Genomic DNA, 24,099 nt, shown 5'->3' on the forward strand with positions numbered 1-24,099 from the left:
TTCTTAGTTACAAACCCATGCTGGCTCTGGTTAATTACTCCATTCTCATCCAAGTACTTGCATATATGCTGTTCAATAATTTGTTCAAAGATCTTTCCCGGTATAGAAGTCAGGCTCACAGGTCTGTAGTTTCCTGGGTTCATCCTTTTTGCTTTTTTGAAAATAGGGATAACATTTGTCCTTCACCAATCTTCTGGGACCTCTCCTGTTCTCTAGTGCTGGAGCTGAATCTTTGAACTGCAGCCTCCACCTTACCATGCAGTCTGTGCTATCCTCCGGATGACAACATCAGTGAGTTCCCTAACTTTCCTACGTATTGATAAGTGCTTGTTATTTAATTATTCAATTCATTTTGTTCTGGATTTGAATGGGGAGCACCAGACACAGACTAAGGGCTCTTTTACATGAGCGTATATCGGCCGCGTTTTCACAGCCGGCCGATATACGCTACCAATATGATGCATTGGTTTCCAATGCATCAGTTCAGATGGGTGTATTCCTGATGCGTTAAACATCCAGCCATCAAGAATGACACATATGGTGCGCATTCTGGCCGGACATTTTAACGCCTACCAGAAAAGATAGTTCTGTAACTATCTTCAGATGGAATATGGCAGCTGCTGCCATAAACTCCTATGGGAGCTGCCAGAGAAGTGAGGTGGGAGGGAGTTTAGCAGCGTAACTAATGGTTACACCTGCCTCTTGTTGACGTGATCTTCGGCCACACTGTGACCATGACACGGCCAGCCAAAAATTGTCGTGCCCGTGTAAATGAAGCCTGAGCTTGCTGCTTGAATTGAACTTTATTTCATCCTTGAACAAGGATTCCTGTTATTCTGTTGGTTGTGCCATGTTAATAAAAGTTCTTAAGCATGACAACCCCATTCTTTCATAAAGTGATAAAACCGCTGTCCACATTGCTCCAGCCATGCGATCGAGCACATTATCAGCAATGGGGTCGAGAGACCAATCTGGTAAAGAAGATCACAGCACCTTTGACTTTGGTGAATCCCTTAGTTGGTGTAGATTGTGTGACTCCCCCCCAGTGCATGAGACTCTCATTCTCCAGGTGATGGTTCCTCCTCCTGCAGGCTCCCATGTCCCCTCCAGGCCCTTTTACACAGAACGATAATCGTTCAGATTCTCGCTGCATCATGGGAATCTGAATGATAATTATTCAGTGCAGAGGCGTAACTTGAAGCTCCTGGGCCACAATGCAAAACCTGGAACTGGGCCCCCAACTCTAATGCTTTATTCATAGTACTGGGCTCCCTATATGGAGAAGAGAGGCCTTATGGGCCCCCCAAGGCTCCTGGGCTCCCTATAGTTACGCCCCTGATTCAGTGTAAATTCTGCCGGGGACTGAATGACAAATGATAATTAGCTTGCTTATCATTCGTCATTTAGTTTAGGCAGGCATAAAAAATGAATGATGATTGGCCCATGTAAATGGGTAGTCATTCATACATGGAGGAGGGTGACCAGAGTAATCTCCAGCCCACTGCACTGAAAGCACAAGAGCAATTATTGCTGGGACGACTGTTGGGAGCAGAAAGACCAACAACCGTCCATTGTAAAAGAACCCTAAGATGCCCAAGGCCACTGCATGCGTATACGAATGAGCAGCTGCTATATAATTTTATTATATATATATAATACCAGTGCTTCTCAAAATGTGAAGCACAGGTTCCCATCTGTGCCGGATATCAATGGAAAGAAATCTGCCAATACCATACTGCTAATCGATCCCAGTAGTTAATTCCCCTTTCCCGCTGCTGCTAAGTGTCTTAAGTGTTTTTAGGGGGTGACCCTTACATTTTTCAGCGGTATTAGATTGATCCCCACGATGTTGGCAGTGTAATGATCCATCCTTCCTCCTCCCGCTCAAGATAAATGGTTTTATTGGTAATAGAGACCAAGGTGACCCAATAGGATAACCTGCCCTGGTCTCACACGTTTAAGTGTAAAACGGGGTGTTTCCTACTAGATAGATCTAACATGGTTATTTTTCTTGTATATTTCTTTCTTTATCATACTTTAATGTATAATATTTCTTTAAAAATGGAGGCGGGTGTTTGCAGGAACTGGAAGATGGGTCGGTGCTATTTTGGTGGCACAGTTGAGCGTGAGATAGAGAGAGGTCAGATGCGTGAAGCTGAACTCCAGTCAGTGTGGGAAGAAGGTAGCAGGAAAGAAGTACCTGCTGCCATGGGCTACGAGTGGACTATCGGAAAGAAAGGGTCTGGTATCTTCAGTTCAGTTTGGATACAGAGACGGCTGCTATACCCATTGGTTTGTAAGAGCGCTTTCCAATTGCCACCCATGCTGTTCCAGTTCACGTGAAACTGTGGTGAATACTATGCAGTAGCGCTAGAGATGGGAAGGCCTGGATAAAACCCTGTAAAAAATTGAAAAAAACTGTTTTTTCCCCTATTTTTTTCCTAAGCCATTTTTTTCCAGAATAATTGAAAAAAGGGTGTAGAATATGTTCTTTTCCAATGATAAATAATATGGTATTTAAACTACATAACATACAAAATGGCTTTGGAAAAAAATGGAAAAAAAACTTTTTTTACCCAATTTTTCCATTTCTTTCCTAGGCCTTCCCATCTCTAAGCAGCGCAACAACCCTGCAACTGGGCATTTTTCAGAATCTCTCTCGGAGCCTGTGGGCCTGAATTCCATGTTACTCAGCATCTGGTAAGATATATAGTGTTCCGGCACCAAGAGAGCCCAGTGCACCTACAGCTTAGGCCTAAGAGTGGTAGGGCTTGTGCCAGTACCAAAACTGCTTCACATGGACATTATGGGGTTATGTAGCTCTGCAGAAGTGAATCTAGAATCTGGAGCCAGTTCCCCTCTATTCAGTGTGAAGCTGGATGACATGTAGATGATAAATGTATATCTTCTTCTTTATACTGGACAGTCATCCTTTAGCTCCCTTCGGTGTCAGCTGTCCACCCCCTTGACACTTCTCTTCATCAAGCTTGGCAGGAAAATGCTGTATGAGTCCAGAACATCCCTAAGCCAAGAGAGTTGAGTGGATCTGATAATATGGCTGCACTTCTTTATCCTCCTGTATGATATGACATGATCTCAAGTCTTGCTTCCAGTGTGGACTCAGTAGTACTGTCGCAGAGGTATTTTGTGCTGGAATGTGGTATTTGGTCCTGCTAGGGGTTATTGTGTCTGTTACATGCGGGTTTTTCATCTTAGCTGCTGGGAATAATATGGGAGCTTCTTTGTAGTATTTGTTGGCTGATAAGACCCTGGTATCACTATGGATTGGCTGGTGAAGTCAGAGTAGAAAACTTTGAGAAGCTCTGCCCTATACCATGCAAAGTGAGTCTAGTACCAAAATAATATGTGACCCTGTTGCTCCAGTGCTACATATCCTCCCCCCCCCCTCCTCTACACCCAGCACCCATGGCACTTTCCCCACCACACCTCCCTTAGTTATAACCACTAATGCTAGCAACATAACACGGAGAATCACCATTGGTCTTTATAGTGGCTCTTAAAAATGGCCACATATTAGAAAAGAAGAACAGCAAACAGTCAAAGTTTGCTATAATTACACGATTAGAGTGGTTTTGGAATTATACTATTCTGCAGGCAGCCATATTTTTTAAAGTGACAGTGTTATCAGTCGTAGTTGTGGAGTAAGGATGTGTTTGGGTATCGACCAATTACCATCCATTGCTTTAATGAAAACCAATAAGGAGGCACATCCAGTGGTCACTTTTGTCATGGTCAGTACAGTGGTCACATCTGAATAAAAAAAGCCCCAATTTCTCTGTAAGTTTAAAAGAGCTACAATCAACAGGCTTTGGCTATTAGTCTGACTTTTGGACCCCTTTGCATTCTTTTTTAAATCAATGTACTTTTGGAAATGAAGACTTTTTGTAATTGATTTTTTTCAAAAGCTTAAAAAAGTCTGATTGTTTGATTTCTATGCTTGTATTGTTTTCCAAGGCACTGCAGACCGGAAGACTGAAATCTTAGCAAATTCAGTCAGAGTAAACTAGCAGCTCCTCCCCTAACCTGCTTTAGAAGAGATCAGGAGGACAAAGAGCAAAGAAAGCTACTATTACAGAGGCTTATAATTCACTCTGGGTGAATTTTATGTTCTTATCTGCAGTAAGGGGGAACGAGACTAGCAGTTACTTATAGAGAGTATGGAGAGATAGCTGTGTAGTATTGAGTGGGTGTGGTTATGCTACACAACCTCTGAAAGAAGAGAGGGGAGGGGGAGCTGAGCTTTTGCCTCCTTATGAGAGAGACCAGCTGATTAGTTCTGGGAATGCCCCCAAGCTAGAAACTTGAATATAGAAGAGCCTGTAAGCCAACTACAAGTATTTCTAAGTGCATGAGAAGGAAAACACAATCTAAAAAACAGATATGTACATCACTTTTTCTGTATGAGCTTAGTAACATATGCATGTATTGATTTTTTATTCAGAAAGGTTTCTATAGCCATTAAGTGATACTTAAAGGGGTTGTCCCGCGGCAGCAAGTGGGTCTATACACTTCTGTATGGCCATATTAATGCACTTTGTAATGTACATTGTGCATTAATTATGAGCCATACAGAAGTTATCAAAAGTTTTATACTTACCTGCTCCGTTGCTGGCGTCCTCGTCTCCATGGTGCCGACTAATTTTCGGCCTCCGATGGCCAAATTAGCCGCGCTTGCGCAGTCCGGGTCTTCTTCTTTTATGAATGGGATCGCTCGTGCAGGATGCCGGCTCCGTGTAGCTCCGCCCCGTCACGTGCCGATTCCAGCCAATCAGGAGGCTGGAATCGGCAATGGACCGCACAGAAGAGCTGCGGTCCACGGAGGGAGCAGACCCCGGCGGCCATCTTCAGCAGGTGAGTATGAAGACGCCGGACCGCCGGGATTCAGGTAAGCACTCTCCGGTTTGTTTTTTTAACCCCTGCATCGGGGTTGTCTCGCGCCGAACGGGGGGGGGGGTTAAAAAAAAAAAAACCATTTCGGCGCGGGACAACCCCTTTAAAGAGATTATACAGGATTAGAAAATCATGGTCACTTACTTCCAAAAATGGTAGAATAGGTCATGTGTGATATTGCAGCTCAACGCCATTCACTTCAATACAGCTGAGTTGCAATACCAGATACAACTCGTGGTTAGGTGTGGCACTGAAAGAAAGCAGCTTTGTTCTTCTAATCCTGGACAAACTCTTTAACATTTGTGTAAATAATTTACAGTTTTAGGGCGCATTCAGACGACCGTATATCAGCTGGGTATTCACGCTGGCCGATATACGGCGTCCCTCTCTGCAGGGGGAGCAAGGCAGAGAGGGGGCGGGAGCTCAGAGCTGTGCTCCTGGCTCTTCCAGCCTCCTCCCCCTGCAGAGAGAGATGCCGTATATCGGCCGGCGTGAATACGGTCGTCTGAATGCACCCTTAGCCTGCGTTCACATGTAGCTGATTTTCTGCAAATGGAAAAACCAGTTCTCCACCAAATAATGTGAATTTTGAAAATGATTTGCTCTGCTTTTTTAGCTGTAAAAAATCTACAGTGAATGAGCTATGTGTGAACGCACCCATAATGAAAGGTTTGAGTTTCAGTGACCCTTTAGTTGTGGGACAAAATGTCTCCAGTGAATAGAGATGGGAGGAGAGTTATATTATCTGGTGCCATTCTCTATAGCTGTACTGTTGTCCCTCTGTTACTCAGATGGCTGCACTACTTTTTAGACTAATAGTGAAATTGTTGTCTAAGACATTACATGCTGCTCCTCTGTGTAAGGTAAAGTCCTCTGGTGCAACCAAGTCATAACTAGGGTGACGTCACATCATGACATTTTTTGGCAGGGTGGTTTGCCCAGTCCTCTTTCCAGCAAGCTGGGTACTCATTTTACTGACCAAGGTTGGAAGGCTGAGTCAACCTTGAGCTGGCTACTTGAACTCTGCTGGGATTGAACCCACAACCTTCAGGCCATGAGCAAGAGATTATAACATTTCTGCTGCCTTAAAGGGGTTGTCCCGCGAAAGCAAGTGGGGTTCAGCACTTCTGTATGGCGATATTAATGCACTTTGTAATGCACATTGTGCATTAATTATGAGCCATACAGAAGTTATTCACTTACCTGCTCCGTTGCTAGCGTCCTCGTCTCCATGGTGCCGTCTAATTTCAGCGTCTAATTGCCCGATTAGACGCGCTTGCGCAGTCCGGTCTTCTCCCTGGTGAATGGGGCCGCTCGTGCCGGAGAGCTGGTCCTCGTAGCTCTGCCCCGTCACGTGTGCCGATTCCAGCCAATCAGGAGGCTGGAATCGGCAATGGATCGCACAGAGCCCACGGTGCACCATGGGAGAAGACCCACGGTGCATCGTGGGTGAAGATCCCGGTGGCCATCTTAGTAAGGTAAGGAAGAAGTCGCCGCAGCGCGGGGATTCGGGTAAGTACTAAACGTTTTTTTTTTTTAACACATGCATTGGGTTTGTCTAACGCCGAACGGGGGGCCTATTGAAAAAAAAAAAAACCCGTTTCGGCGCGGGACAACCCCTTTAACACTCTGCACCACAGCAGAGATGTTGGGCAACATGATTTTTGTTCACTTTTTTCTCTCCACGAAAGTTTTCACTTGCTGCAAATCATTAAATCCTAAAGAGTTTTTCAAGCTGCTGTAATTAGAAAATCAGCTCCAAATTGCTGCTTATTACAGAAATCCACTTTATAGCAGCTACTTGTCAGTTACAATTTCAAGACAACTGCATTTTCTGGGTTTATCTACTCATCTGACTCCTGCAGTGTATAATGGGGTTCTACTAAAATCTGCTTTTATCACGCTGCCTTCCCAACCTGCAGCCAGCAGATGGCACATCCTGGTTCCGACACCTTTCTGTACACCTGGGTATCTCAGTCCCATTCACTGCAAAGACAGTGCTGCATATGGTCCATTACCTTAGAGAGATAGGGCACTATGGTTGTCAATGCTGAATAAAGTGAAAAGAATAACTTAGTAGTTATGTACTTATCTGATTTCCTCAAACAGTAAGATTGCATGTAGTAGTGGTAGATCTGGCAAGCGACTTCATGCATGGTCAGACTGGTCCACCAAAGTATCAAAAAATGCTGTGTGAGCTCTAGCATTATAATGGCCCCCCAAAGGTCCTGCAAAACCATTTGGAGATGTCTCTGGAGCCAATTGCAATGCCATTGTGACAAAATTAATTTTCAAACACTTGGTGATAATAGTTGGTCCCCAAATGCTAAATTTACTAGGTGCAGTGTTTGCCTTTATATGTTCGTATTCATAAATAAGTCTATGCTAAGAAAAGTACTATTCAAGGATAAATACTGTATAATATGTGTAAAAAGTTGAGTCATTTTGTAAATAAATTTTATTACTCATCCTACAATGATCCGGAGTTGCCAGTTTGTCACAAACTGGGCTTTCACTGCACATAACGTGGACACGGGGTTGGCCTACCTCCTACGCTCCCCAAAAGTACAGGCCGCCATCACTGCCCGCCTTACTATAAGCCAGGACAGATGCTTAAGGTTTGGTAACATACTGCTGAACGGGCACTCACTGCGCTCTAGTAGTCAAAGTCAGCGCTGTCATCAGGGTCTGTACGTTTTTATAGAGTGACAAGGACTGAACTTATTAAAGTTTAAAGCTTTAATATGAAAAGGTGCAATGTTTATTAAAAGTTACAAAAAGGATAATATAAAAGGACATACAATACATGCAAAAACGGGGAAAAAGAGAATAAAAGTAGAATACCAGACCTTCACTGATTAGATCAGTTACAAATTTTGTCAAAGTGAGACATGCTGGGGACTTCTTTGGCAGTTACTGTAAAGTTCTATATAGTCTCCTGGATGGGATCATACTCAAGAGCTGCATTTACAATTCTGATGGTTGTTACTGGAAACAGTTAACAAAACTATCCTTAATATTTTATGTCCCCTAAGGTAGTCGGATACTTTCCAGGATACAAATTACAAATTCAGCAAAGAATGCTGGGAGACTTCCAGTCTGAAGCCTGCGGAATTGTGAATGCAGCTCTGGAGTATAATACAGATTATCACTTGGTATCAGTACAAGATAAGTAATGTATTCACAAAGTTACTCAACTGTTTATGTAGATTAATTCTATATGTAGAATGGTGTCTGAAGGTAGACTTCTTAGAATACCTTGCGATGTTGTGATGAAAACAGTTAGCAAGAGCCCTGCTGGTGTCGGTGCAGCAACAAGCACTACTTACAGTAACATTCATACTATTTTACATAGAGGACAAAAGCACACTAGGACCTCCAGTCTGGTTCAATGAGTAATATCTAATGTCACATGCTACAGTTATCACCAGGTTCAAGGCGATATCGCCGCTGGGGAAAATATTCCAAGAATTTGCTCATTTTTATGGGATATGATTAAATTGTGGTTAATTACAAGGGACTTGTCAACATCACAGCACAGAATTAAATAAGGACCGGTCTCCAAAATACATTCCACATCTGAAATAATCTCTTTGTTTTCCTACATCTTGTATCAAAAGACGTCTGAGCTTTCTTGTTGGGATTTAAAGGACTGGGAGAATGGGCTAATCTAATATAGAGGGTTCCAAAGCTGCAACAAAGAAGATTGATTGACATGAAAGGATTTCAAGATATGGGAATGTAACATGGGATTTAATGAGTAAATATGGTGTAATTGGCCTATAAAAGCTGTATTGTGGAGCGACTCATTAGGGAGCGTCAATCAAAATTGTTGAAAAAACAAAACAAATAGAAACAAAATCAAAAATATACTTTGATGCAATGTGCAAAATGCGAATTTCCCTTTGAAGAGAGTAGTAACTAGGAGTGAATTGCAGGGGGTGGCTCTTCAGTCCTTAACCACCATCATAAATGTACCTTTCTACCTATTAGTACCCATCACAGCAGAGGATTTGGCCAACTTTCCAACTGTCCTTGTAAAGATGTGTAAGTGGTGTGGTGCGATAGGATATGTAGAGGCCAAGGGGCCACATAGCAAAGATTACAATGCCCCCCTTCTGAAGCTGGATAACACTACCACACTGCTAACCACCAGGGACAGAAGGACTTGGTGCTTGCTTTTTAATCTTTCTCCGATTTTTTGGTCGTTGAGGATAATAAAAAAACATGGCTGCTTCCTTCCAAAAATAGTGCCACTCCTGTCTACAAGATGTTTGTGGTATTCCAACTCAGTCACATTCACTTCAAATGCAGCTGAGCTGCAATACCAGACACAACCCATGGACAGGTGTAGGACTGTTTCTGTTTTTTACTCCTGGACAAAACTTTAAAAGGGGTCTTCCAGGCATTTACTATTGATGACCTATCCTCATAATAGGTCATCAATAGTTGATCTGTGGGGGTCTGCCACTCGGGATCCCAGCTGACCAGCTAATCCTCTGGCAGCTCGCAATCAATTGAAGCAATGTCTTCTCTTACTCTTCCAGCTCCGAACGCAACAAGGAGCCAGAGGTGTAATCGAATGCATCGCTCCCATTGATTTCAGTGGGAGCAAAGCCTTTCTATTACACTTCCGGCTCTAATCACCAATGCAGATGTCCAGCTGAGCTACACTGACAGCGACCAGAGGATCAGCTGATCGGTGGGGATCTTGAATCCTACCCCTGTCAAATAACTAAAATTGGCTGAACCCACTTATTTTCGTGGGACTGGCCAACCATTTAATATATATATGATGCTCACCTGATATTTGTTTGGTCTATGCCAGGAAAAAAACATTAGGCATGTTGAATTCCGGCATGCTCGATACTCTGATCTCAGTGGAGATAAGCTATTGCTGGAAGTGTCCAACAGTGGCTTATTTTCCTCTCCACATTCTGGATACTTTTGAATGTATATGAGCGGCTGAAGGGATGAAGTCAGTCTGGGTTCGGCTTCTCTCTCCAGAGGTCCCATAGCAGCTACATGGTCCATCTCTAGTATATACATCCTGGTGTGGTGTTAGAGAGCTCCAAGTCCTACCATGAAACCTATAGCTTGGCCAACAGCTATCACACCCAATAATATTTATCCCAGTAGTACATATATGTTAACTGAATAAGGGAGATGGAGACGAGTGGCTGTCGGACACCTAGAACTTGGAGTGAATATAGTTAGGTCTGTGAGTCACGCATTTCTTAATAGCCACATTTTCCATGGAACTTTTAGGCCATAGGAAATAGTGGGCATATTGTCAAAGTGATGTGACCTTGTGAAAAAAGTCAAGACTGGGGTGGAAACTAAATAGTGTTTACTACACGAAAATGACCCCAGTATTATCAGCCATACTAGAGAACATGTGGAGTGGTCTTCTCACCTTACTTCGTAGATAGGATCAGAAGGCCTGTGTGAGAGCTAGAGTTGAGGTGTTAGAGCACTCAGTAAAGTACATGGAGTGGGACCCTACACACAAGCCATGAGGGCTACTGGGTCCAGCTATATCTGGTGATTTATCAAGGAAATAATTTGGCCACCTACTGTAAAACTTGTAATTGCTTCATTAAAGGGGTTGTGTGGAAAAAGAAAAAAATTCTTAACAGCTGGGCAAGTGATAAAATAAAAAAAGACAGCACACTCATCTGTTTTTGGTCCCCAGGACCCATCTGAGTGGCTCCCATTGCCACGTCCCCATCCCTCATCACAAAAGGCCACTGGAAGCCAGGTGACCTCCGTGGTCAATCAGAATCCGCAGTGTCACCGTCCAGAACTCCATGCATCATGGCACTCAAGATGTGCGCTCTGTTGCCAATAGTTCGGACGGTTACTTCCAGCGGCTGCCCGCAACAGGGGCCTGGGCGGTGGCAGCCACTTAACTGGATCACTTGCCCAGTCATAAATTCCTTAAGGATTCGGCCCGTTTATTTTTTTCAATTTTTGGTTTTACCTCTTAACTTTGACAAAAATCATTACTTTCATTTTGCTGTGGACGTAGTCATCTGAGAGCTTGTTTTTTTGTGGTATGAATTATATTTTTTAATGGTACTATTTAATGTACCATATAATGTACTGAAAAACGTTTAAAAAAAAGTGGCGCGAAAGGGGAAAAAATGCAATTTTTTCCATCTTTGAGGGGGTATTGTTTTTGCAGTGAACACACTGCAACAAAAATGACATGATAACTTCATTCTGTGGGTAAAAACGATTACTACGATAACAAATTTATATCGTTTTTTTTGCTTTACTGTTTTTTTAAAAATAAAATATCTTTAAAAAATAAATCTATTTTTAATCACGCAACCCCTTTAGAGAGGACCTGTCTTATCCTCATGTCAGCGGGGCAGACTGCATTGTCTTGTTACCATAGCCATGCTGACTTCAGTGATGTCTTTCTTTTTCTTTATACTTACTTCCGTTCCCCCAGTACTGGCTCTTTTTAAAGTTAGCTCCTGGCACTGTGAATGCTCCCACTCAATTTTCATTGACAGTGAGTGGTAGGACGGCCCACTTGACACATTCACAGCATCGGGTGCTGAATATAAAAAGAGCCGCTACAGGGAAATGGGGGTGAGTATAACTAAAAGAAAGACAGTGTTCGAGTCAGCAAGGCCATGGCTGCAAAGTTATGCAGCCAGCCCCGCTGACATGAGGACATGACAGGTCCTCTTTAACAAAATTATTAAAGGGGTTGTCCATTTCTCAGGTGATTTTTTAAGTATAGCAAAAGCGAGGGTGCTTACTGTACCCGTCCTCTGCTCCAGAGATCTAGCGCTGCAGCCCCGTGGTCCTCCTAGTCTTTGCTGTGGAACGGATACCACCTGACCACTGCAGCCAATGAGAGGCCCTTTGGACACGTACCGTTTTCCTGGCATCATGGTTCCCAGCATCTGAGATGTCACGCCAGGAGAATGGCACCTGACCACTGCAATCTCTGATTGCCTGCAGTGGTCAGGTGGTATCTGTTCCCCAACAATGATTGTTGTTTTAATATATTTAAGCCTATACTTAAAAATTGTCCAGGACCCGGACAAATCTTAATATCTATAGTGGGTTTAAAAAGTCTGACTCTACACAATTCTGTTAAAATGCCATGTTTTTTCTCAAGTTAAAAAATTTGACAAAGATGAATCATTTCAGATTTCTTTCCACTTTTAATGTGACCCGTTATCTCTACAATTCCATTGAAAAACAAACTGAAATCATATTGGGTGGAAAATAAAAAAAAAAGGTAAAATAATGTGGTTGCATAAATAGGCACACCCTGATACTAATACTTTGTTGCTCTACCCTTTGACTTTAGGACGGCATTCAGTGTTTTTGGATCAGTGTCTGTCAGCATGGTGGATCTTCGCATGGCAACCTTTGGCCACTCTTCCTTGCAAAAGAGCTCTAAATCTGTCAGATTGTGAGGGCATCTCGTGTGTAGCGCCTTCTTCAGGTCAACTCACAGATGAAAAGACCAGAAGAAAATTGCTGAAAGGTGAAATTCCTTTTTATCTTCAGCTTTTTTGCAGAGGCCTGAAGGTTTTGTGCCAACATGGCCTGATAGTTGGAAATGTTCAGAATTCCCTCCACATTGACTAAAACTCCAGTACCAGCAGCAGAAAAACAGTGCAACGCCTAATGCTGCCTCCACCATCTTCACTGCGGGTCTGGTGTTCTTTTGGTGATGTACAGTGTTGACTTTGTACCAAACATATATTTTGGAATTAATGCCAAACAGCCCCCCCTTGGTCTCATCAGACATAACCTGTTCTCCCACAGACTTCTGTCAGACTTGATGTAAGTTTTGGCAAAACAAAGCAGGACTTGGATGTTTTTCTTTGTTAGAAATGGCTTCCATCTTGCCCCCCTACCCCACAGCCCAGACATATCAAGAATACAAGAGATGGTTGTCACAGGCACTACACAACCAGTACTTGCCAGAAACTCCTGCAGCTCCTTTACTGTCAGCTCTTGGCAGCGTCATGGAGCAATTTTCCTCTGGTATTTTCATCAATTTTTGAGGGACGTCTAGTTCTTGGTAATGTCACTGTTGTGCCTTTACAGACCAACTAAGTAAATGTCAGGAAACTTCTTATAGAAGAGCCGAACTTTATATGGGGTCAATCACAATCCCTGTAAATAACGGCTGACTACTATTTATCATGAGGTTAAATATGATTGGCTAATTCTGAACACAACCCCATCCCCAAACATAGGATGTGTCAGGAAGCTGGGGTTCGGGTACTGGAGGTCCCTGAAAACTACCTGCAACTCCTGTCCTTACCTACTTGCCCCCTTGGGCTAGGCCTCAGGACAACAACTGGGCTACAGTCCCTAGGCTCTCTAGGGATGCGGGGCAGGGAGAACAACTAACAAGATAAATGCTGGAGGGGGTCAGACAACAGACAAGCAGGGAAACTACCAAACACAGTATCAGGTCAGGCAATCCGGGTGGGCAACAAGAAAGAACGTAGTACAAAGGGTCAGGGCAAGGAAGTCCCAACAGGGCATCAATCCAAAGGTACGAGGGTGCAGCTTGAGATCAAACATACACTGGCAATGCTGGAAGGAAACAGAAACGTGTAAATGCTGTCAGAACTGCCGCCCTAGTAGCTAATTGGGGCGAGGAGCCTGACAGCAGCACGGCCCAATCAAAGAGATGCTGGGAAAACCAGCCCACAGCCTTGCTGAACAGACAGAGACTGAGGAAACGCACCCAGTAGTCATGGTAATGGGGACATTGGCAACCCAGTGGCGACCAGAATTATGGCGGCCAGGGGAGACCACCAGAACCAGGGTTCCCCTGCGCTGCACTTTTGCAGCCCGAGTGGTAGGACCGGCAGTGCGGGCAAGGAGGCCTGGTCCTGACAGGATGGTATTAACACTTAAGCAATCACATTATTTTAGTATTATTGTTTTAATTTTTGCACCCTGGATGATTTTAGTTCGTTTTTCATTGGAGTTGTACAGATAACGGGGCGGATTTTTTAACATGAAAAACCTGACATTTTACCAGGGGTGTGGGGACTTTATATAACCACTGTACATTTCCTTAGAATGACATTTTTGGCCTTTGTTAGTCAAGGCTTTCCTTTGCCCTTCAGGTGACCCATTGGGACAAGGTGTAAATCAAGGTTTAACTTTTGCAGAATTCATCATTTCCTTCTTCTATAAAGCCAATGTTGATGTTCCATGTTTTTGCTTGCGGGAAGCAGAATTATCTCTCGGCAATCTACAAATAACAATGGTTGTGATGGATATTAATATCATTTACAGCTAAAATCTTAGTATGAACATCAAACTTTCATGCATATTAACAGGAAGGTCCTGAATAAACAAGATAAGGCCAGTGCCACTGATAGTCCTCTATGGTTCATGAAGTGGTGTAATGTAGATTAGGACAATAAGGAGGTAAATGGAGCTCTGTGGTATAGTGTGTCCGATTGTTGAAGCCTCATAGTTTATTTAAAGGGAACACTACACCGACACTTTAGGGGGTCTTTGATTTAACAGAAAAAGGAAAATATATTTATAACTTATTAGGTAGTTCTGGGTAACTACAGGCCTGTATGTTTAATGGCTGTAGCAGTTCAAATAATGGAAGCTCTCCTAAAAAGGAACATAACTGAACACCTAAAAAGAAAGAATTTGTTGGACTCTAAACAGCACAGCTTTATTGGGGGCAGATCATGTCAAACTAATCGCATTGATTTCTTTGGGTATGTCACAAAAGCGGAGGATGAAGGGACTGCCGTGGATATCGCCTATCTGGATCTCAGTAAACAGTTCCACATAAAGAGCTTATATATAAGTTATTAAAAATTGGACTTAGGGTACTTTTACACAGGATGATTGTCAGGCACTTAAAGGGTTTATCCAGTTGTAAACTACTGATCACCTAACTTTGGTATAGACTATTATTGATAGTAGATCTGTGTGGGTCCGCCTATCTGGGACCCCCTCTGATCAGCTGTTTGCCTGGTCAGAGTGCTCATACACTGCATTGATTTTTGCAGGAAACAGACAGCTCCGTTCCCACTGCAGTGGCCGGGCTTGTTATGACAGGCAAAATTCCCATTCACTTCAATGGTAACACTTCTTGCAATACCAAGCCTGGCCACTGCAGTGGAAACAGAGCTGTCTGCTTCCCGCAAAAATCAGCTCAGTGCATGAACACACCGGCCCGGAAAACAGCTGATCAGAGGGGATCTCAAATAACGGACCCCTTTTAACCTACTATTAATGACTTATCCTAAGGATAGGCTATGAATAGTTTAGAACTGGAAAACCCCTTTAAGCGCCCAGCAGCTGTCTCAAAGATTATCACTCCTGTTCTTTCACATATGAGCAATGATCACTCACTGAATGGAGGCGGAGTGCACCAGAGATCTCTTCCGGTCACCCATCTCCGTTTAGAGTAAACAGGCAATCATTAATGGATGAACCTAGCAACCATAGCAGTGACATTTAGCCCAGTGTTTCTCAACTCCAGTCCTCAGGGACTCCCCAACAGCTCATGTTTTCATGATATCCTATGGTAAGAACACCTGTGGCAATGTCTGAGGCGCCGACAATAATTACATCACCTGTGCAACACTGAGGAAATCCGGAAGACATGACCTGTTGGCGGTCCCTGAGGACTGGAGTTGGGGAACCCTGATTTAGGTGACAATCGTTCCATGTAAACCCAACTTTATTAAGCAAGTTGAAAATTCTAATGTTGCCTATTGCCCTGAGAGACAAAAGAATCAGCTTTTTTGGTCATGTGCTCATAACGGAATTGCAACGAAGGGTGTAATAATATTTGGGTAGCAGTTATTAGCCATACAGTATGAGTCTACGTTGAGATTGTTTAAAAGGGATCAATAATCTCTATTTTATTTATCCAAAACATTTTACATTTAATTCTATGTATTTTACTACAAGAGATATTTCCATGATGACTTACTGGACATGCTGGCACTTACTGATTGGTGGAGGTCCAATTGCTACAACCACTATTGGACCCTCAGTGTGTAGGAGCAGAGGCGCTATTTATGCAAAATTGCACTTCACAGCGTTTGCCTACACGGCGATGCTCCCGGCCACCCACTGCGCGAGGATCTACAACACAGCCTTATTCACTTGAATGCGGCTGTTACGACTTATCAGCAGAGGGTACAGTTGTTCTTGTGCTCAACGATGGTCCCAGGTGTCAGACCCCCCAGTGATCATAATGTTATGTCATATCCTAGTGACCATGCCATAATACTATAAAATTGAACTATCCCTTTAAGGGGGTTGTCTCACAAAGACAATCCCTTTTTAGCTTATTTCTATAGGTCTGGCTTCTGAAAAGCCCAGCTGTAGTGGCCCAGTACATGCCTTCCTGGCCCCCTCAATCATGTCATTCATGTCAAGTCTTATGTAGGTGTGGTGTGCAAATCTGTCTAGTCATTCTGTTATGTGTATTGCACAGCTGCAGCGTGTGATGGGTTAAGTGTTTGCAAGAGCCTGCAGATTGCCTGTGAATGTATCAATCTATGTCCTGTCACGTGGTATGGGTGAGAGTATGAATAGGAGTGTCTGAGAGCGGGAAGAGGTCCATGTCTTCTGGGTTCCTGATAAAGACTGCCAGCTACATGGGGGTACCTTTAACCCTGATGTAGTGAAGAATGGAAGAGGAGGAGAGGTTCCCTGGATTACCTGATCTAGAATGAGAGAGGAGTGAGCCCCAATTGGAGAGAGAGCGTGAGAGAGAAGTAAGTGGAGTTTTCCCCAAGGCCCAGTGCAGAGGTACTCTTATCAATCGTTCACACTCGAGTGTCCTGAAGTCTGCGACCGCCGGTAGAGGTAGTCTTCTTCAATTGCTCATGCCCAAGCGTCCTGACTCCTGAAGTCTGGGACCACTAGGTGGAGGTACGTGTCTTCAATTGTTCACACATGAGTGTCCTGAAGCCTGGGATCGCTGTGTGCAGGTACTCCTAATCAAGTCTGTCTAAATGCCTGCAATTGGAAGTTTGTCTACTTTGCCTTGTACTGCTGAAGTTGTTCCAGGCCATGACCATTCCCAGGGACCTGAGGTACGTTATACCTGTCTGCGGCTAATTTATTCTCCGCCGAAAGTCATTCCGGTGTGTATCGGAATGGTGGCGTCACGTGTGACAACTACTATCCCTGTTCTACCATTTATTAGGCATCGCTCTCCTAGGGGTGTCCAGAAAAGGCCCAGCACTGCCCTGGCTGTGGCTATGGGTGTCCCTCCGGGAGGGAGCGTGGTAAGTGCAGCCGTGAAAAGCCAGCATTTTACCCTCCCCGCTCCTCAACATATGCCCTGCGTCCGGGGTAACTCTATGGGACGCTGCACAGCAATCTACGAATACAGATGGAGGAAGTTAACGCCGGCCATGGATTTTCTAGTGTCCACTACTCCGCCACAGGGGAAATGTGGTATTACACATTGGCCAAATAATTACGAAGTCAAAAAGGCAATGCCCCATATTCTGATGGAATTGTAAAGTACCCAAAATTATTAGAAGAAACTCACTTGGTGATTAGGTAACCTGATCAGGATACCCAAACACCAAGAGTCCAGAGACACGTAGTATAAAGCCCAATGGTTATTATTCACTGACCAGCTAGGACATCCAATCATGGAGAACACCAGTAGTCCACAACTAGCATCAATCACTTGGAAACAAAGGACAAAATATGCAACATGCGCTCAGAGAGCAAACCAGGAGGTAACGCAAAGGCAAATGATAATTGAAGTGTCTGTTATGTTTATGCACGGGGAAGGGGTTCAAGCCCCGATCTTAATTAGTGTTTTCTCATCCGTTCACACGAGCGGCTGCAGAGTATCGGCAAAAAATTACATAGTGTGGAAACACATTGATCGCAGAAATCCTCAGAATGACTTGAAAGTGTTAACTAGAGTCAGGTGTCTTCTTTTCCCAACGCTGAATGTAGCTAAACCCCACCCCCTCCCTTTTTTTCAGCTCCCATAGAAGTCTATGGGAGCTTCCAGTGTATCTTGTCAAGAGATAGGGCAAGACCTATCTTTTCACGTGTCGTATAAAATCGTTTTTTTTTTTCCAGATGGTTGCGATTCTTTGATACGGCTACAATAGCTGCGTATAAACGCTCGTATGAATAACGCTCAAGGGTCCCCATAGAAGTCAATGGTGGGTGCGCAAACAAGTGTGCAAGGGGATGTCTGAAGCACTGCGCAATTCTGAACACATCTGCAACTAATTAGCCATTTCAATCGGTGCGTCTTTGTTTGCTGCGTGCAAACGAACATACCTTACGGCGCAAAAAGTCTAGTAACATACGCCGATACGCGCACAAAAAAAAGGATTGTTCATTCCGCAAATACGCAGCGCTTGGGCATGCGCAAATACGCATACGTTCATGTGAAGGCGGCCTTAGATACTAGAACAAAATGCTATTGTTCTCAGTAAGGGTCCTGTTACACGGAGAAATTAATCATTGAAACGAGCACAAGCGATGGACTTGTTTGCTTTCAAACAACATTCACTTACATTTTTTAAATAATTGTTTTCATTTTAGCAAGTTCAGTCCCTCATTGGTCTATCAGGGGAGTCTTGTAATGCCTGGGAACGGTTTGCGAATGACTGAATGATCGCCTTTTACACGCAACAACTGCCAAAGGACGAACAATTACTTTTATGCCTGCATAAAATGAACAACGCCCGATAAGTGAATGAATTATCTTTAATTGTTAAATCGTTGGCCGTGTTTACGTTAAATGGCTCATTTGTTCACGAGTCGATGAATGAAAATCGCTTATGGTAAAAGGGCTGTAAGAGAAACAATGTGATCGTGTAAATGGGATCCCCTTTATTGGCTAACGAATAAATAGTGATTGTTACAGTAATCATTATTAACATGTCTTTGGCATCAGCGGAGTCTGAGGTTAGGTACATCGTGCCTTATAAATCTCGCTCAAGCTAATTAGGCTGGAATGTTAAACTCTCCTTTGTCCTTGGATTTTCCAATGAGCGGCGCAGTAAACCTCGCAGACGATTAATACATGCAGAATGCTTTTTTTCTTCTTTTTCATTTTCTTAGCTTAAATCACTAAATTATGCAAAATGATAGCAACAGATATGAATGGAAAGCATAGCATACAGTATATTAATCACACAAAGGATTGTGATAAGGGATATAATAATGATTATTACACTGTTCAATATATTTTACTTTGCGTCATTCTTTATTTGCATTATGCTTTTATTATACAGTATGAATACAAATGATTATAATTACTATACAGATATAATGCAAAGAATTGAATTAGTTAAAAGAAATTAAATAGTTAAAAAAGATATACAGGGTGTAGTTAATAAAAAGACAGATCCGGCGCTATATCCAAATACGAGTGTCTTATATTGAAATAACAATAGTGTACTTGAATAGAAACGCATAGAAGCGCTACATGATGGTATGGCACACAGGCCCCTGGGGGCCCTGGAACAGGATTTCAATTTTGTGCTGTGGCCCCTGTAAGAAAGAGTTAAAGCCAAATGCAAAGTTGAAGAGTAGCATGTGAGTAGAAGAAATCCGCTTTCTGCGTCTCTCAAAGTCCCGTGGGACCGCTGCTATGGCTAAAGTAAGGAAGGTGTACTGTAAGTGGCCTCCTCCTACTACGATACATGCATGGAGCCGTCGTTGGACCGGTGTTCATTCCAGGGACTCTCAATCTGGATCATACCCTAATCTCCAGCAGATGACCGTCAATGACTTCCTGGATGATCTGCCCCATTGTAGCAGAAGCAGGCCACTTCCATTACGCTTTCCCTACTTCAGACATAGCAGCGGTCCCACGGGACTCAGGAAGTAGATTTCTGCGTCTCGCATGCTACTCTTCAACTTTGCAATTGGTTTTTACTCTCTATCTCTAACAGGGGCCACAACACAAAGTTGAAATCCATATTCCGGAGCCCCCAGGAGCCCCTACGCCATACCATAGTGTAGTGCATCCATGCCTTCCTATTCAAGTATGCTATTGTCATTTCAATATAGGACACTAGTATTGAGATATAGCGCTGGATCCGTCTTTTTGACTACCCCCTGTATATGCATCACCCATATGTGTCACATCTATATAGAACAGTTTTTCCCAAACTCCAGACCTCACGACCCCCAACAGGTTATGATTTGAAGATATGCTATAGAGAGAACACCTCTGGCAATAATTACATCACCTGTACAATACTGAGGAAATCCTGAAAACCTGACCTGTTGTAGGGTCATAAGGACTGATCCCACTGGCACCCAACACTTGGGGCATATGCCCCGCCAACCCTCCCTCAGCTACTCCCATACAGTGTTATGATGGTGCTATTGAACATTACTGGTAAGACATAAATGTAAAGTCATATATTAATTAAATATTACATTTTCATAATTAAGTGTATAAATCTATGACCCCCTGATATTTCATCGGTTGTCACTTTACATACCTTCCAGGGAGAGAAGAGAGTCGTAGACTTTGCACTGCACTTGCCCAGTACTTTGGGAAGCACATGACATCCACAAGCCTTCATATAATCCCACTGCGGTGATGATGGCATCTCCGGCATAGGATGATTGCTTCCATTGAGGTAATGCTGTCGTTGAGATGATCCCGATCCATCCTCCCAGAGCCAGAAAGTAACCCAGGAGTTGGATCCCTGAATTAGCCATAACTTAGTAAGTTAAAAAAAGTTCAATGACTTCAAATAATTGAAAGAAAATCCCCTTAATTGACAGTTATCGACTGGAGAGATGATGGTGGTTATAGTCACTTCGCCTGCACTTTGCTGCAAGGAGGATGATGCGGTTCAGTAGCAAGGCATGGCAGCGCTCTTCCGAGATGACATGTGGATGGGGCACTTGCCTGTCCAGAACTTCATGTTTACACTTGGCCGACTCTTTAGGACACTTAGGGGACAAAGTGGTTCTAGGAAGATGAAAAAATACATGCACTAATGTCTTGAAGCAGCTTGCAGAATGGAAGGAGGACGGTCCTCAGATTAATGGAATTCATAGGAACACCCACAGAGGAAAAGGCAGAACTTGTGGAATTTAGGATTAACACTTTGTAAACTGGAGAGTGACGTTATCATTACATTATATGACCACTTTGTTATTATTATCAGCAGCTGGGAAGCTTAGAAGCCAATGAAACTCGGGATGTGCAATAATTTAACCTACTATTGGAAGAAATCGAATCCCTAGGAAGAAACATATGGACATTAGGCCACTCCTCCTGCGGTTGCACTTAAAGGGTATGTCTAGGTTTATGTCATCTTCAAGTATTGCTATCAACGTAATGTTACTTCAATAAATTAACTTTCTAATTCACTTGTATTAAAACTCTTTCACTTTTATGAACAAGTCTCAGGGCATACATGGCCTCCGTCCAACCCAGTTATCATATGGCCACTTCATTAAAAAGATTTTATGGTGTTCACGTACATTGCCGGTGCTACGACTATTTGTGACCATATGTTAATGTGACATGGCCGTGTTGGCCGGGGTCGAACTGTAGGTAGCATACACTTGGTTGAGAAACCCAGGTGCTTATGGTAGAAGCTAGCGAACTGCTGTCCCAATGGTGGCACCATTGCTGGAGGTCATTCCGCAGGAGGAAGAGATGACAGTCAGGAAGGGTCATTACGTGGTCCCTTGTGCTGACATGACGGTAGCTGTTGCAATACTAGAAATGTGGCGCCACGGCATCTGTAGTTGGAGTTGAGATATACTATATATATATGCCTTAGAGTAGGCCTGCACAACATACGACCCGCGGGCCACCGACAGAGGATTTATGGCAGTCCATGGACTGTGACAAGACTATGCTGTCAGGAGGCTAGTCGCTAGCTTCTTGACATCATAGTCATATCACTTTTGCCCTAATTTGTACCGCTAGTCACCATAGCGGCTAGCATGACATGACTGTGCAGAGCAAAGGACCATTGGTGAATGACAGTCATGTGACCAGCTGTGCTGCGCAGCGCATGGCTGGTCATATGACTATCGTTCAATTTAAGGAAGGACCCGTGGGCCCTGGGAGCGGCGGTGTGGTAGAATCTTTCAACCTACAGTATTTGATGCAGTAAGGGCATTGTGTAAAAAGTTATATGTGATTCTTCTGCTTGGGTTCTTTCTTAGGTTCCTAAAACGGTCGCCAATTTTATACGCTGCGTCAAAAGATAGGTCTTGCCCTATCTTTTGCCAAGATACGCTGGAAACTCCCATAGACTTCAATGGACGCTGGGAAAAAAAAGGGAAGGAGGAGTTTTCCCGTATCCAATGCTGGGAAAAGAAGATAGCCGGCTCTGTTTCAGCATTAGCAGTCACTCCGAGGATTTCTGCCGAGCGATGGATTTCCACGCTGCAGCATATTTCATTTGCCGATACACAGCAGCCGTCTGTGCGAATGGCCGAGAATATGCAAATTAAGATCGGGACTTGATTGCGGTTATTCTTCGTTCATGCAATTTTGCGGTGCGTACAGGCAAACGTAAAAAACGCATACGTTCGTGTGAAAGAGGCCTTAGTAGTAACATAACCAACTGAGGTCCACGCTCATATTCACTAGCAGGGGAGCTAATGCTGTATATGCCGTGCCATTTAGGATAAACTGATCGCTAACGAGAATTCTAATAATTTCCATTAACTACATGCAAATGGTAAGAAAACCTGCAAAATATGTTAAAAAACTTGTACAACTTAGAAAAGCAGTTTGCACAGTAGTCTAAAGTATAGAATAAGTTTTTAGCAGCTTACTTACAGAGTGAGCCACTAAAAAACTTCAGGCTGCCCCAAGAGGTTTGCCAAGTTGTGCAGGTGTGCCCTATAGTGTCCTGTGCTGGTTTGGATGACCACATAACACACTAAGGCATTAATATTTGTAGGTCAATAAAGGGGGACTTGACACCTAATTGTTTATACTATAGAGGACACTGTGTCCCGCACTCACCAGCTGGTGGGTGGGGTTGAGGGAGAATGATGCCCCACTACCCACTCACCAGTGTAGCGGAGAGCAGTTCTATTCGCAGTCAGCACCCATATCAAAGCGGTGTACAGGGATTTGTACAGTGTGATGTGAGTGGTACCAAGCTGGGGAAGGGGTTGCTCATGGCTTCTGTGCCCAGTGGTTCCTACTGCATTCAGCGCCCAGTGAGACAGGTTCTGGAGCTGGAAGCCTAAAAAGTGGTCCCTCAGAGAGTGGTTGTATATTGTCCCAGAACATTGTTTAGGCATCGTAATATGACTGGTTGCCAAACTTGGTCAAAAGTCAAGTAGAGACTGAGAGGCCAACGACACTGGCTTTTCTTCCATCTGTTTAACATATGGACTTCAGAAGTGTGTTCCAGCCTAACCGCGGGTCTCCGAACCCGAACCTAAAGCATCACTTTCACATATAATGCTCCAAGTTCAGGTTCGGAGACCTGTGGTTAGGCCGGGACACACTCTTAAAGTCAGTACGATAAACAGATGGAAAAAAGGCAAGTGTGGTTAGGCCTTCAGACTGGGAGATTGCTGTAATCGGAGGAAGCCAGCTGAAGGAACTGATAAGACTGAACTAGAAATCCGTGTCTGTGGTTATCCTCCTCCTGCAAGCAGTGCAGGTTACAGCAAGAGACAAGGAAGACGTAATAGCAAAGTTATTGTCTAGTTTGTGTGATATCTGCAAGAGGCAATGACCTTGATATGGACGGTGTGAATGGTGGACTTCAGATGCGCAAAAGGAACCATATTGTTGCATGATATCTACACACAGCTGTCTGCCATCTTGAGCACGAACTGATGTCTTAGGCCTTAGCAAGGGACTGCAAACTTTAGTGGTGAGGCTGGGTATTGCATGCCAAGTTCCCATTGAAATGAATGGGAACTTTGCCTGTAATACCAAACATAGCCACTGCAGTAGGAATGGAGCTGTCTGCTTCTTATAGAAACCGTCTCAGTGCAAAATCCCACTGGCCTGGAAAACAGCTGATCTGTTGAGGTGCCAGGCAACTGACCCCCACCAATCTACTATTGATGACTTATCCTGAGGACAGGCCATCAATAGTTTACAACTGGAAAACCCCTTTAAAGTGACAGTAACCATCAAGAGTGTGGTGACTCAAAGAGAGAAAAATTAATACTTGTATTGCACTAAAAAGTGTCTGC

At 43.6% G+C, this 24,099-nt stretch overlaps 1 protein-coding gene across 1 annotated transcript in view; it reads right to left on the minus strand.

The window, feature by feature from the left end:
- CLDN19 (claudin 19) overlaps window positions 1-20,916 on the minus strand; it is a 39,358-nt gene extending 18,442 nt beyond the window's left edge. The window contains exon 1 of the mRNA XM_066606739.1: window positions 20,400-20,916. Coding sequence (XP_066462836.1) covers window positions 20,400-20,622 — 223 coding nt within the window. The 5' untranslated portion in view covers window positions 20,623-20,916. The remainder of the gene's footprint in view (window positions 1-20,399) is intronic.
- Between the last annotated feature and the right edge of the window lie 3,183 nt (window positions 20,917-24,099).

Source organism: Eleutherodactylus coqui, chromosome 6, assembly GCF_035609145.1.
Source record: "Eleutherodactylus coqui strain aEleCoq1 chromosome 6, aEleCoq1.hap1, whole genome shotgun sequence".
In the NCBI taxonomy this organism is placed as follows: Eukaryota; Metazoa; Chordata; class Amphibia; order Anura; family Eleutherodactylidae; genus Eleutherodactylus; species Eleutherodactylus coqui.